Source organism: Aptenodytes patagonicus, chromosome 10 (assembly GCF_965638725.1).
Source record: "Aptenodytes patagonicus chromosome 10, bAptPat1.pri.cur, whole genome shotgun sequence".
Taxonomy (NCBI): domain Eukaryota; kingdom Metazoa; phylum Chordata; class Aves; order Sphenisciformes; family Spheniscidae; genus Aptenodytes; species Aptenodytes patagonicus.
Genome location: NC_134958.1, coordinates 10,649,288 through 10,662,064, shown reverse-complemented (window position 1 = coordinate 10,662,064; position 12,777 = coordinate 10,649,288). Strand labels below are relative to the sequence as shown.

Sequence of the window (12,777 nt, the reverse complement as noted above, 5' to 3'; positions counted from 1 at the left end):
AATTTTATTGAAACCAGAACCTTTGTTCCCCTTCTCACATACAAACTCACACAATAGGTTGACCTTGGGTTCTATTCAGCAGAAATATTCCCCACCCTTTACACAAGCACTCAGCCTGCTTAAGGCCTGTCCAAACATGTGTGTGCCAAGCCAACTTGTTCAGCAGGGAAATAGTATGCACAACCTTGTTTTGTTTGGGTCTCTTGGATGTGGAGACTGGATTTTTTTTTTTTTCTGGTTTGTGGCTCTTTGGGAATGCTAATGGCTGTCTGCTTTCCTGCCCTTGTAATATCTGTTTACCATTTTGCTGGCTCATAAGTTGGTCATTTGGCACTCGTAACCTAACCAAACAGATCAAAGGCTTTCAAAGGGCAGACTGTATGAATACTTCCATCTCCATCGCCAATGCCCTTATTTTCCCTGTCTCCTTCCTCACCTCAAAACTTTGTCTGTTTGTGTGTTTCAACAATGAAACAAACCTCTGAACCAAATGTGTGAGAGCCTAGTGGTCACCTCTGGGCCACCATTAGCTTATGGTAACCTCTTTGCTATTGGATGGGAACTAGAGACAAAGTGGCCTTTGTTCCAAAGGTTGGTTTGTTTGTTTATTTTATTTCAAATGGCTATGGGCTATGACTCTTCTAATATGTTTCCCAGGGACAAGGTGAAGAATGGCTTCATGGTTTCTTTATTTACAGTGCCTTTAGACATTACAAGTTTTTGTCATCTTCTCAACACAAAATTAGGAGCACAGACATAAATCACTCTGCTCCTGGGATTGCTGCACAGCAGTCTCATCAGGATTTATAAGAGACAGACTATATGAGGTAATAATAAACTTACAAGGACACTTGCAACATGCAGGAATTCTTAAAGCTATTGACTTCATGAGGAAAAGTTTGTCCCTTTCTTAGAATGTATGGTGCAACACTGCTGGAATCCAACATCTCTGTTGGGCTGGCAGCTAACAATGGGACTGGGGATATACTCAATTTTTTGGCTCATGAAAAAAACGTAACTACCCATCATGTGTTACAAATATCAAAAGGTTATAAACACCACCACAAACCATCCTTTTCCAACAATGTGCTTGAACATGTGTTTGAAGTTAAGCATGCACTTTGATTAAGCAGGGGTGGACCAAGCCTGGATGTGAATGGAATGGTTAGCTACATACTCTTGTTGTATGGCTGAGTATGTGTGACGTGGATTCTTGCTAAATGGAGAGCTACAGCCTTGACAAATCAGGGTCTAGAATTAAATATAGTCATGTATGCTTTGCTGAATTGGCATCCTAGAAAAAAGAGTAATCAAAGTCAGGCCTGGTGACTATCAGCAAAAGGTACTAGACACCAACTCAAGGAACAGAAGTACAGTTTAAGATAACTATGGGGATGTGATAAAGAAAAGATGGATCTATTAAGTAAAAGTCTTATACTGGAATTTAGGAACAGCCATTCAATAGGAGATCTGTGAAACTGTGAAATAGGTCTTAGTGAAGTGCTGAAAGTTTCATGTCTCAACACTGAAAACTAGACCGAGTGGTACACTAGTAAGTGGTAAGAAAGAAAACCGAGAAGGTCTTCATGAGATTTAAGCAACAAGTAAGAAAATGTAATTTTTTTCTGTTATAAAGGCCTGGATACCCATTTCTATTTAAACTACCATGTACCCGGATAGAAGCAGCATAAAATCTTCATTAATATTTTTTAAAAAGGAAAATAAATCAGCGCGATGTTTCCATGGTGACCTTATCCTATATGTAGGTAGCTGGTGAACTGATGTTGGTCATTCATTTCAGGGTTGAATGCTTATGTTGTCAAGTAGTTTGAGGTTCTGTTTTTATGGTATTATGCACTGGATGGAAGTTGTACAGTGAATTGCTAATGTACCTCCTGCAATAGGACCCTAAGTTGTTTAGGGTGAAGATTAAAATTTTGGACCCTGCATGTCTGTTCTTAATCAACTTTCTCTTGACTCCAGTTTGAGTTTACCATACATGATTGCAAAATAAATCCCTTGGTTCTAATTTTTTGGACAGTTTTCACTGAGAACTAATAGTTTGGAGGCTTATACTTGAGTCTGTATTTTGTCCACATGTAGAGCATTATGTCGTGTCTCCATGATTTCAAGTGACTGACGTAATGTGTCTCTTAGCAAGGACCATCCTTGAGTGAAACCCCTAGTTTAACACTGATAGTAGTAGTTCAAGCGATGGACTAGAAGAGCACGTACATGTGTGATAAATTACCACTCAGTAGAAATCGAGTGACTTAGAAAGGAGCACTTACAGTACTTTCTTAAAATGCACCACTCAGTTGTTTATGGCTTTATACCCAAACGCCTTAATTAATGTCTATACTCATCTTCCTACAGAAGTGTGACTTTTGTGTGCTGCAGCGTAAGGTTGAACCTAAACTGCTGTCATGAGTTTAGCTATCACTTGGATTCTACGTGGTGCTTTCTCAGACATGGTTCTTCCTCTTTGGGAAGTGATCTGCCTCCCTGTTATGTGCTAGGTTGTTGGGGCTGTCCGGCTTCTGCTCTCTTTTCTGAAGGTGGTGAGTGATGGACTTCCCTTCCTCTGGCCCGGAGTCACTGCGAGCGTGACCAGTTAGGGGTCTGTTTCCAGTTTCAGGTGGAGCAACCCCAACACTTACTTTTTGTGTGGTTCTCTTACCAACAAAGGTTTGAAGATGACTCCTGGGTATGTGTTGACAGATAACAGCATCTGAAAGAGAGAAGTATTCTTTTGTACAGTTGTCTATGGAATTTACTGGACTAGGAGATCAAAGACTGAATATGCAGTAAAAGGGTTGTATAACTTTCTGACCAGTAAAAGTCAGAAAGGAGGCGTAAATGATGGGGCCAGTCAAGTTTCATACTTCAGAGTATTGTCATACCATTTGGGAAGGCACAACAGCAATGTATGCAGAGGCCAAGAGAGCCTCTCTTCTCTCCCTGCAGTCATTATGAAATTGTTAGCTTAAACAGTATTGGGAGTTTTCTCTGGAATCCTTCTTTAATGTCCAGCTGCATCAGGCAGTATAGACCTTCTGAGCATTTAGATCATACTGCGTTGTGTGGTTCGGTGTATTTCATAAAGAGTTTGTGGGGTGATTTACCAGAATAGCCAAAAGCTGAAGGAATATACTGAGATTACATTCAGAATATTCATGCCTCTTTGGCTATAGCCCAGTTATATCTTTCCAGTGAACTTTCCTATGGATGTTGCCTGTGTACCTAGATGGTCTGATTATGAAGAATCGGAGTCTGGAAAATACTATGGTGAGACCTGTCAACCACATGTTAAGCAGGTCCTCTCAGTTTGATGGCACAAATCTTTCTCCTGGAAAGTGTTTTACTGTCTTTGCAAATGCACTTCAGCTGGGGTCATCCTCATAGCCTGTGGAAAGGTCTCAGGGCAGTATTTGTGGCTAGAATCACACAGCGGTTAGTGCGGCAATACCAATTTTGTTTTCAAATTCATGTATTTTTTACTGTCTGCTTTCAGGGAGCCTATGTGATGGTACAACCAGTCAATGTTACTTGCTGCCGGTTTTGGATACTATATTTGTCCGGAGAAAGTACAGAAGAAGTGGCCTAGGGATGAAAATGCTGCATGATTTCTGTCAGTCTTTCATGGCTGAGGATGCCTTGGGGATCAGCTGCCCTATTTCTGCTGCGATGTATCAAGGTAAATTGTTTGATGTGGCAGCATTAGGTAAGGGTCATGTATAATGTATAAATTTCAATATGGTCTTGGTAGGATTTTCTTAACTGTGTAAGAGTTCAGTGCACTTGTTTGAACTGAACTGTTGTTAGCGTGCAACTGGTTACTTTTCTTGAAACATCTGGAATTTCCTGTAGAAAGGTAGGCCAATATTTATGTAAGACAATGAGAAGCATAAAACTCATACTGCCTGTTTGACATTTTGCATTCATATCTCTCTCTCTTAGAAATAGAACTGTGTCATTGCCCTAGACAGCGACTTACCCATTTTATTTGACAACAGAGGGAAAAGAATCATAAGATGTTGCCAAGCCTACACTATGCATACAATGCTCTTGTAGATACTGCGTTTGTAAGAAATTAGATTTAATAAGCCATATACCTGGCTTCTGCTCATTCATTCAGTCACATCAGTACTTGCTTCGTATTGACTTTGAACATTTGGCACTTTTGAAAGATCATTAAGTAGTTATATATCCTTTTTGTGTTCAGGTTGAAGTTCTGGTTTTGCTAGTAAAATTTACAGAAAATATCTGTGCTCACATTATTTGTAAAACTGTTTTCTTTAGAAAAGCATTTTTTCCTAAAGTTTCTCTCTGTACGGTATACAGTCTTTACCGTCATTTTTTGGGGGATGTTTCTATTGACTTACAACTTTACAGCCATTTCCTAGTAAGTGTCAACAGAATTTTGACTGTATCTGTTCTTTTTCTTGGTCAGTATGAGTCATTGAATTATACAAATGTACCCCAATGTATAGAAATGTACCCCAGGAGTTTCTAAGGTACTGCTACTTCTAAATTCAGGAAGGAATAGTATTGACAACACTCTTTCTTTTCTCCCAGTAATATCAATTTTTCCTATGGCTTAGACATAAACATGAATGGTTTAGACACTATGGATCAGAAAGCTGCATTGTTTATGTGTTAATGCTAGCGATCTATTGCAAGACTATGCTTTCATCTCAATTAAGATTAGAGCTAATAATAAATTTGAGTTGTATCATGTTCCAATTAGGTTTTCTAAGTCCTACTTTTATAAAAATACTAATACTGTAAGTTAAATTTGGGGTATATTGAAGTCACTGCCTTTTTTAAATTTCATTGGAACCACAATCTCATACTTTGATAAAAGAATGCAACCTTTTACTCTAAGTCTCTGTACTAAATGTGCACAGTTTTCACTAGCATGTTAAATAACATGTGCTACAGAGGCCTAAAAGGAAGTAAAAAGCCATTTAGCATATATCTCTATTTTGGTATATATGTTACTTTCAGTAGCTTTTATTGAAATAATTTATTTACTTTGGATATCCTTGGATAAAATTAATGACAGTGATCTGCTCATTACTGTGAGGCAAAAGTTTACATACCAGAATTAAGGTTTTTGTTTCAACATCCCAATGTTAAACTCAACTGAGTATTGAAGATAAATGACACATCTAGATTCATTCTGTAGTATGATGAACCAGAATGGACAGAGGAGAGCCTGAAAATGCTTTTGTTGTTTACAGGTTGCTTAGTACAGTTGACGGAACTGATAGAACGGTGGTTAAGGAAAGTTTAAAAACCCTCATTAAATTTTTTTAACTGTTTGTCCTGCAACGCATGCCTCCTCTTGGCTCTGCAGACATCGTAAGAAAACCTCTAAACAAGACAGTTTTCCGTTTGATAACATAAGCAAACCTAAATTTGATTACTTATCCAAATTATATTAACGTTCAGTGTGTACTGACAGCGATAGGAGTCTGTTGGAATATGGTTTCTCAAGGCGATTGTACATCTGACACAGGTACCCCTGTTATTCCTCTGTTAGTTCTTCCTATTTGCTGTTTTCTACACCCAGAGAAGTAAATGAACCCCAGCAATGGAGTATAGGATAGAAGTAGTAAAATGGAGGATGATACTGGTCCAAGAACAAACCGATACAAAGCTTTTGTTTATAAATAGAAATTTGAGTAGCATTCTTAATGGTTAAAGCTGGAAGATACTGAAACACCTTTCATTTCAGAGTAGTGAGGGTGAAAAAACTTGCACTGCTGTTAGTCTAAAACCTACAAAGTGTCTGGAGATAGCTCTGTGATGCAGCGCCAGAAGAAGGTGGCTCAGTAAGTCATTTCAGATCCTGTATTTCTGCGCTCACAAGGAAGTAATCTAGACTGAAGCAGATGGACAGGATTCACTTGTGCCTGTTTAGGTCATTCCACACAGACTTTTCCTAAAAGCCCCAGCTAAAAAAAAAGAAAGGAAGATGAGAAGAGAGAAGAAAAGATTTCCAAAGGAACTAATGAAAATAGGTCTGAGAGAATTTCTTCCATTGTACTTTTCACTCATTCATGCTTTTGCCCCTTGGTTTCTCGTATCCAGTTTGCCAGAAATTCTTGCAGACTTATCCCGAGGAGCAGAAGCGACTGTGGGAGGTGGAAGCACCAGGAGATTGGAGCCAGCGAGTGAATATCTGGTTAAAAATTCAGATGGAGTCATCCCCTGCAGGAAGTGAGTTAAAATAAACAGTGTGAACTTGGCCATGTATAGATAAGAAATAAAATCAAGGGTTAGGTAGTGATAATAGGTAGGTGGTTTCTCTGTTGTTTGCACATGGAGAAGTTACTGAGTGTGCAGTCCAGTTCACTGGTCTTTTCCCAGTAAACAGGACAATTCTTAGAAATTATGAGGTAATGAAATTGAACTACAGAGCATCTGAGAGATACTGAACAAAGCACAGTCTTGGGATAAAGTGGCTGTAACTCCCATTGCAGTGTATTTACAGCAGGGTAGAAGTTAGCCCAAAAAATTCCTGTTGCACAACACAGTGTCTGGGTTGTAGACAGGGGTTTATTTCTCTGAAATTATTACAAAGAAGAAATTTGTATGGCCAATGGGCAATGTGTTTAATTACCTTCAATTTGCTGCCAATACCATTCTTGGATGGAAACATGAACATTTTCATTATGGCTTTTGGAAGATTCAAAGTACTCCCCTACAGGGTAAATCCTTCTTGCTGGGAGCATTTTCTGACTACTTCACAAAAGATAGTGACAGAGTAGGAAAACTTTTTGACAGTTCATATGGGGATCTTGTTGATGTAATCTGTTCAGCTGGCTTGGGGATCCAGACAGGCCCCTCTGCTGCATGCACACGAGCTGTGATAAGCATTAGGTTCCAAAAGAAGGGCACACGTTGTCTCTTTCTGGAAGTGCAGCGAGGAGTGCTGCAGAGCGAATTGCTCCCATGCCTTCCCACATCTATCCTGCTTTGTACTGGCTTGGGGACCTTCAGTTGAGACATTGCGTTTCATCTTGTCTGCAGCATCCCACAGGAGAGTTAAGTCAGAATTTAGCCCTAGGCTGGGTTCCTCTGAAGCCATTATATTTATGTTCCTCATGCTTTAAACCAACAGAAACTGGTATTGCTCTTTTCTTTAATCCATCTTGCTCAGTTCAGTTTATTAATGGCAATTGAAGAGAGCTATGATCAGATCAGCAAACAGAAAGCAGATCCTGGAGGAGAGTGTACTTAATTTTTTCTTTCTTCTTTTTGCCGTCTTCTACAAAAACAAACAAACAAAGAGAAATGACCCAAAACATGGGTAAATATAATTCCACCAGAGTGGCTGTCAGTAAAAAATGCACGTGAGGCCTGGGAACTGCCTTGGCCAGTTCTGCTCGTAAATGAGGTATCTCATACCTACAAAAAGAGGAAGGAGAGCAAGTATAAACCAGAAATGGGGGGAGGGTTTATATGCATTTATATGGTTTGTGAATTGCAATGTGATCTTTATAGTGGAAGGGAGCAGAAGCGAGTGAATTTGGCACTAAAATATATAATAAAAATCTGCTTTTTAAATTATGTTCTCCACTCTGGTGCCCAGCTCTTTGGGCATCACTTTTCTTTACACTGAATGTGCTGAACAGGCTTTATTTCATCCATCTTCAGTGGAAAATCAACCCACTATAAAAACAGTATTTAAAACAGCGTGTAATACATTTATTATATCTGTTTTACATATGGAATGTACTTGTGTGCTTCTTGTGCTTGTATTATCCCAGTACTGTGCATATTATGCACCCAGGGAAAAATACCAAGGGAGAGTACAGGACAGATAACGCCTGCCTGCTAAAACTAGCGGAGAGTTTCCCTCGTTTTGGTTTGTCCTAAAGGCAGCGTTACTCCTGCATAGCTCTGTTTGATAGCTGGTGAGGAAATAACGAGAATTTTCCAGGGCTTCATGCTATCTGTTAGTAGTAGATAAAGCAGAAACATGTTCTGAGTGCAGGAATCCTCTATCATCTGACCTAGTGTGCTGCTGACCATATGTGTAAAGAGAAGCTCGTGTTTCCAGAGTTGTGGTATGGGGTCACAGGGAGGAAACTGGTGTGGCGTAGAATGGGAACCACGGGAGTTGTACGCTTACCTGTTCCATACGTGCACAGTCATTTAGATCTTTAGGGGATCACTTGGGAACATAGTGCTTCGTTCCTACTTGCTCTGTTATGTAGAAAGCAAAACACAATGTAATTCAGTATTGTCAGCTCCAATCTGGATCTGTGGCAACAACCACGAAAATAGGCAAGTCTTATTCTGCTCTGATTTCTTAGATCCCCGTTGACATTCGCAATGCTATGTTTTGGATCAAAATTATTGAGAAGAAAAATTGAAAATTCTGCTCGTATTACATTTTTTTTCCCCAGTACTCAGGATGGAATGCTATTAATGTTGTTGTAAGAATTCTGCAATCGTAGATATTCCAAAATGTTTCTATAACCCTGAGGTCAGAATTTTAAATTTTGCAAGGTTATGTGGCTGCATCTAGTGGCAGTACAGATAAACTGCAGCACTCTGTTTACTGCAACTGATACTTCAATTTGGATGTGCACAGATACATAGACATATATACACATATATTTCTGTCTGCATGTATACATATATCTATAAAAATAAAGCTCTTTAGCATGTTGTCACACACAGCTGCAATCTTTCATTCTGAATTAATTCTTATTGTTTGAAAAATGGAGAGATTTATTTACAGCAAATAGTCTCAGTAACGGGAACATAATGACATTCTCTTCTGGGGCTGATTGGAGGAGCAGAAATCATTTAACATGATTTGCTCCTAGTTGCTAAATCTACCAGGCAGTGAATTGAGCTGTTTTGAAGTAGTTCAGTAATATACATAAAGCATGTAAATGTAAAGCTAATACAAAAAATAAGCAGACTGAGCAAGAATTAAAATAAATTTCAAATTATTGCTTATAATCCTTTATCTGAATTGATCAAAGTATCTGTATTTTCTGAAGGGGAGGAAGGGATATGGGTTTTCTTGGTGTAAGAGATGAATGCATTATCTATTTAGCAGAACTTTCAAGCTAAGAAAGACCCAGAGACATTTTCTTTCTAGTATAGTTGTTCACCTTAGTCTTTTGTGGTAGTGTCATCGGGCACCCTGGTTTGGTTAATTAACAAAAGCAAGGCAAAAGGGATCGAAGGTAGTATTCAGGTGGCTTTTTCTGGTGTGTTTTTTAAATGAAAATTGCCGTGGAAGTCTGCTAATGTTTTTTCCTTTTTAATCTCTTTCTGGGGCAAAACTATTTGCCCCATTTCTCCAGAGGCTGAAGCAGGCTTTCAAACCAGTAAACCCGGGCAATCAGATGTGGACCAGATGAGTAAGGTAAAGTGAGTAATTTGCTATTTTATGACTTTCTTTTTCATTGGTGGCCTTTCCCCTTTTTAGTGAAGTAGTGAGGTTTCAATATGAGAGACCATCACAGACAACTATAGGTGTTTTTTTACTACTGACCCATAGGTTTATGTAGGTAATCATAGCTATATAATATATATGCATACACATATAATTGATTCATATAGCTAATTTATATAGCTATAGTAGTTTGAGAGGCTAAAGAGTACAGGATAGTTTTTGCTAAATGTTTTAGTTTGATCCTTACTGAGATAAGGGAACTGTAACCAAGCTGGCATACAGTGAATTACAAGGTTTGCATATGCAATGGCTTTCTGAACTGAACTGTGATTTTTCTTGTGCCTGTACAGGGGCTTGAGCGTGACACCTTTAGAATGAGTAAGCCAAGCTCTTTACGGTCCTTATTATTTTATCCCAGTACTGAGCTGCAGGTCTTCTGTGCTTAGTTTTTTGCAGGATGGAGGCCTAAAACAGGCTGCGATGTTTGAATGAAGCCTAAACCTAGTTAGCGGTACATATGTCTGAGAAAACAAATCACAGTAATGAACCTTTTTCAAGTAATAAAGAAAAAGGAGAGACGAGTGGAAGCAAAACAAAGAGCTGTAGGGGTTGTTTCCCCAGTACATTTTGGTTGCTGCACAATTAAAGCAGTTTGTTTTCTTCAGACATGGGTCTCCTGGGGAAGCTATGACAGCGCTCTGGTGCACGCTCTTGCGTTATGTGCTGCAGTCATGGCTTCAGAGCCCACCCAGCCAGATCAAGGCTCTGTGTACTCCCAGTTTTCTTTATGCTGACACTTCTGGGAACTCAGGCAGAGCAGCAGGAATGAAGCTGTTCTATACAAATAATGCAGTTAAGTTTCTTGCCTTGCATGTTTATGGTGGCCTTGGTTGACAGAGGCATTTTCTATTAGGATCAAGTCACTGTTTATGTTGTTTGTGTATAATTTGGTGTTCCCTCTGTCTTGGTTCTAATTTCAGGGCACTGAATACATGCCTCGTGTTGGGAAAGTGGCAGGAGATGCCACAGAAAAAAAAGACGACACAGCAGCAGCGGCAGGGACTCTAAACTCACAGGATCCTGAACAAGAGGACTTAGAACAAGGTGCAGGCAGTACTCAGCAATGCAAAGGATTCAGAAAAAGAGCAGGCCCTGGGGGCTTAGTTGGAGAGAAGGCCACCAAACAATTCAGAATTATACTATAATTGCACTTTCAAAAATCAGCAAAATCTCAGTGTGGTCTTAAAAATTGTAATTGACTGTTCATAATTTGTAACGCTGGAGAGATTTCTTCAGGTAAGATATAATTTTTTTGCAAGACATATGTTCTCCATCTTGTCTTTTGTTTTAAATAAAGCTTTTGTTTGCTAGTTGTCCTTTTCTTCTCACCAAGTAATTAAGTAGTAGTGGAGCCTAGTTATTTCCCTGCTCTGAAAAGATTTTATTGGATCGCATGAGATGTCCAAAAGGGAATAATTGGAGGGCTTGTAGATACTGATGTAAGAAGATATTTCTATGGAAACCACATCCTGCATTATGGAAGAGTGATACTGCAACACACATTGGTATCAGAATGACAGCTGTAACCTTCCTTTCAAAGAGAACAATTGATCTTGAATTGCTTTCATTTGAGCTTTTCTAGCAGAAAAATCTGCCTTAAACCGTGTAGTGGACAGAATGGCATACAAACTCCATGAATGCAGAAAAAGTTTGGTACAGAGAAGAAGAGTGAGCAACCTACAGGCCTTAAACTGCCTTTAAATTCAGGCACTGTGATCATACTATGTTTAAGTTCAGGGTGTAGAACTTTGTGTAGATTACATATTGCATGTTTTATTTCCTGTAGGCTCTTTCCTAGTGTTTTGCATTTAATTAACTTAGAAGTATAACATACTTCACTAGATTAGTCATATTATGGCTCGGTAAAGAAATTTTGTTCTTTCACCACAAGCTGGTTCTGTCTTAGAATAATTCTTAGCGAGGAATTTCTAAAGCTTGAATGTTGTATTAATGATTACAGGTGAAACTCTTTAAGGATCAGATCTTTAGTCCAGTGGCAGAGAAGGCTTTGTGAAGAGGTAGGCTCAGTAGTGAACAGCAGTAGGGTCTTGATGAACCTGAATAGATCCAGCAGCCTGTAATTCTTAAGTGGGTGCCTTGGAACAAGGAGAGGTAGTTATTTCTTTCCAGAAACTAATCCAGCATTTCCAGGGAGACAGTTCTGTAGGCAGGTATTGTAGGTACACTGTAGGGATGTATATTTTTTTTCCCCCTGTATGGCATAATTGCTCACACATAGCCCTGTCACCATGTTTTTGTTTAAGGTTGTGATTTAACATAGCGTTTATTCATGTATCCAAGTAACTCCTCCCCTGTTCAGCTGCTCAGTAAACCATATGCCTGAGACACATCGAAATCAGACCTTTCTAGGCATCTCTTTAAAAAAAAAAAAAAAAATTGCTATAATTGGAACTTACAAGTTTTTGCCAAGACAATTAAAACACTGAATTGTGTGCCAGCCTTAATCATGTTGCTATGGTTCTCTTGTCTCAAAGAGAATGCATTTAGTACTAACTTTATAATCGGTTGATCTTCAGGTTGTTGATTCATCAAGTCGCAAAGGTTGTGCTATAAAGACTGCTAGAAACCCTGTGTCCTCCTGTGCAGCAGCATACATTCTTACTTAATGTATGGTTAAATACATACTTTTTTTTTTAAATACAATATTTGTGAAGAGTTTAAATACCAGTTGCTCCTAAGTATGATAGAAAATTATTATATCTCTCCTCATGAAAGCTGATTCTGAAGTTGCAGTAGCCTAGCAAACTAGCCTCATGTCTAGTTTGCACATAACAGCCTATGTTATAATTCTCAAGGTAAGGTAAACTGAAGTTGTTCCAGCAAGTGGGGAATATTAAGAAGTTTAATCTGATTTAAGTCTTTCAAGAAAATTTTATCTAAGAAGGCCCCAGGAAACTTTATATGAATTTGTATTAGAATAAAGAAGATGGATAACGTACTGTGTGTGGAATGGGCAGACACCTAATTTGGTTAAATTCATTCTATACCTAAGGAAACTTTGAGTCAGAGGAAAAACTAGCAATTTTTCAATATCGCCAAACTGAATTTCTGTTTCACCTCTCTATTATCCAGTGATCCACTGGCTGCATTAACAGCCACTTTACTGGCTGTTCTCACAGAAAAGTTGCTTCTTTCCTCTGTGTAAGAATTGTCGTCCCTGATGACGTTTAGCTTTTTGTTTTCCAAGTAATGCTTTTTCATCAAAAATGCTCATGATGGCAACTGGGCATATTATAGAAGTAAGCAAAGGTGCGTTTGATAAGATG

At 38.8% G+C, this 12,777-nt stretch overlaps 1 protein-coding gene across 3 annotated transcripts in view; it reads left to right on the top strand.

Moving 5' to 3' along the window:
- Positions 1–10,806, top strand: part of LOC143164919 (protein FAM169B-like) — a 41,706-nt gene extending 30,900 nt beyond the window's left edge. For 2 of the 3 annotated variants that reach the window (XM_076347995.1, XM_076347997.1), the window contains 4 exons: positions 3,515–3,697; positions 6,100–6,228; positions 9,339–9,400; positions 10,411–10,806. In XM_076347995.1, the coding sequence (XP_076204110.1) occupies positions 3,515–3,697; positions 6,100–6,228; positions 9,339–9,400; positions 10,411–10,635 (599 nt within the window). In that variant the 3' untranslated portion in view covers positions 10,636–10,806. Of the gene's footprint in view, positions 1–3,514; positions 3,698–6,099; positions 6,229–9,338; positions 9,406–10,410 lie in introns of all 3 variants that reach the window. The other variant, XM_076347996.1, reaches the window with a different exon arrangement.
- Positions 10,807–12,777: the final 1,971 nt, after the last annotated feature.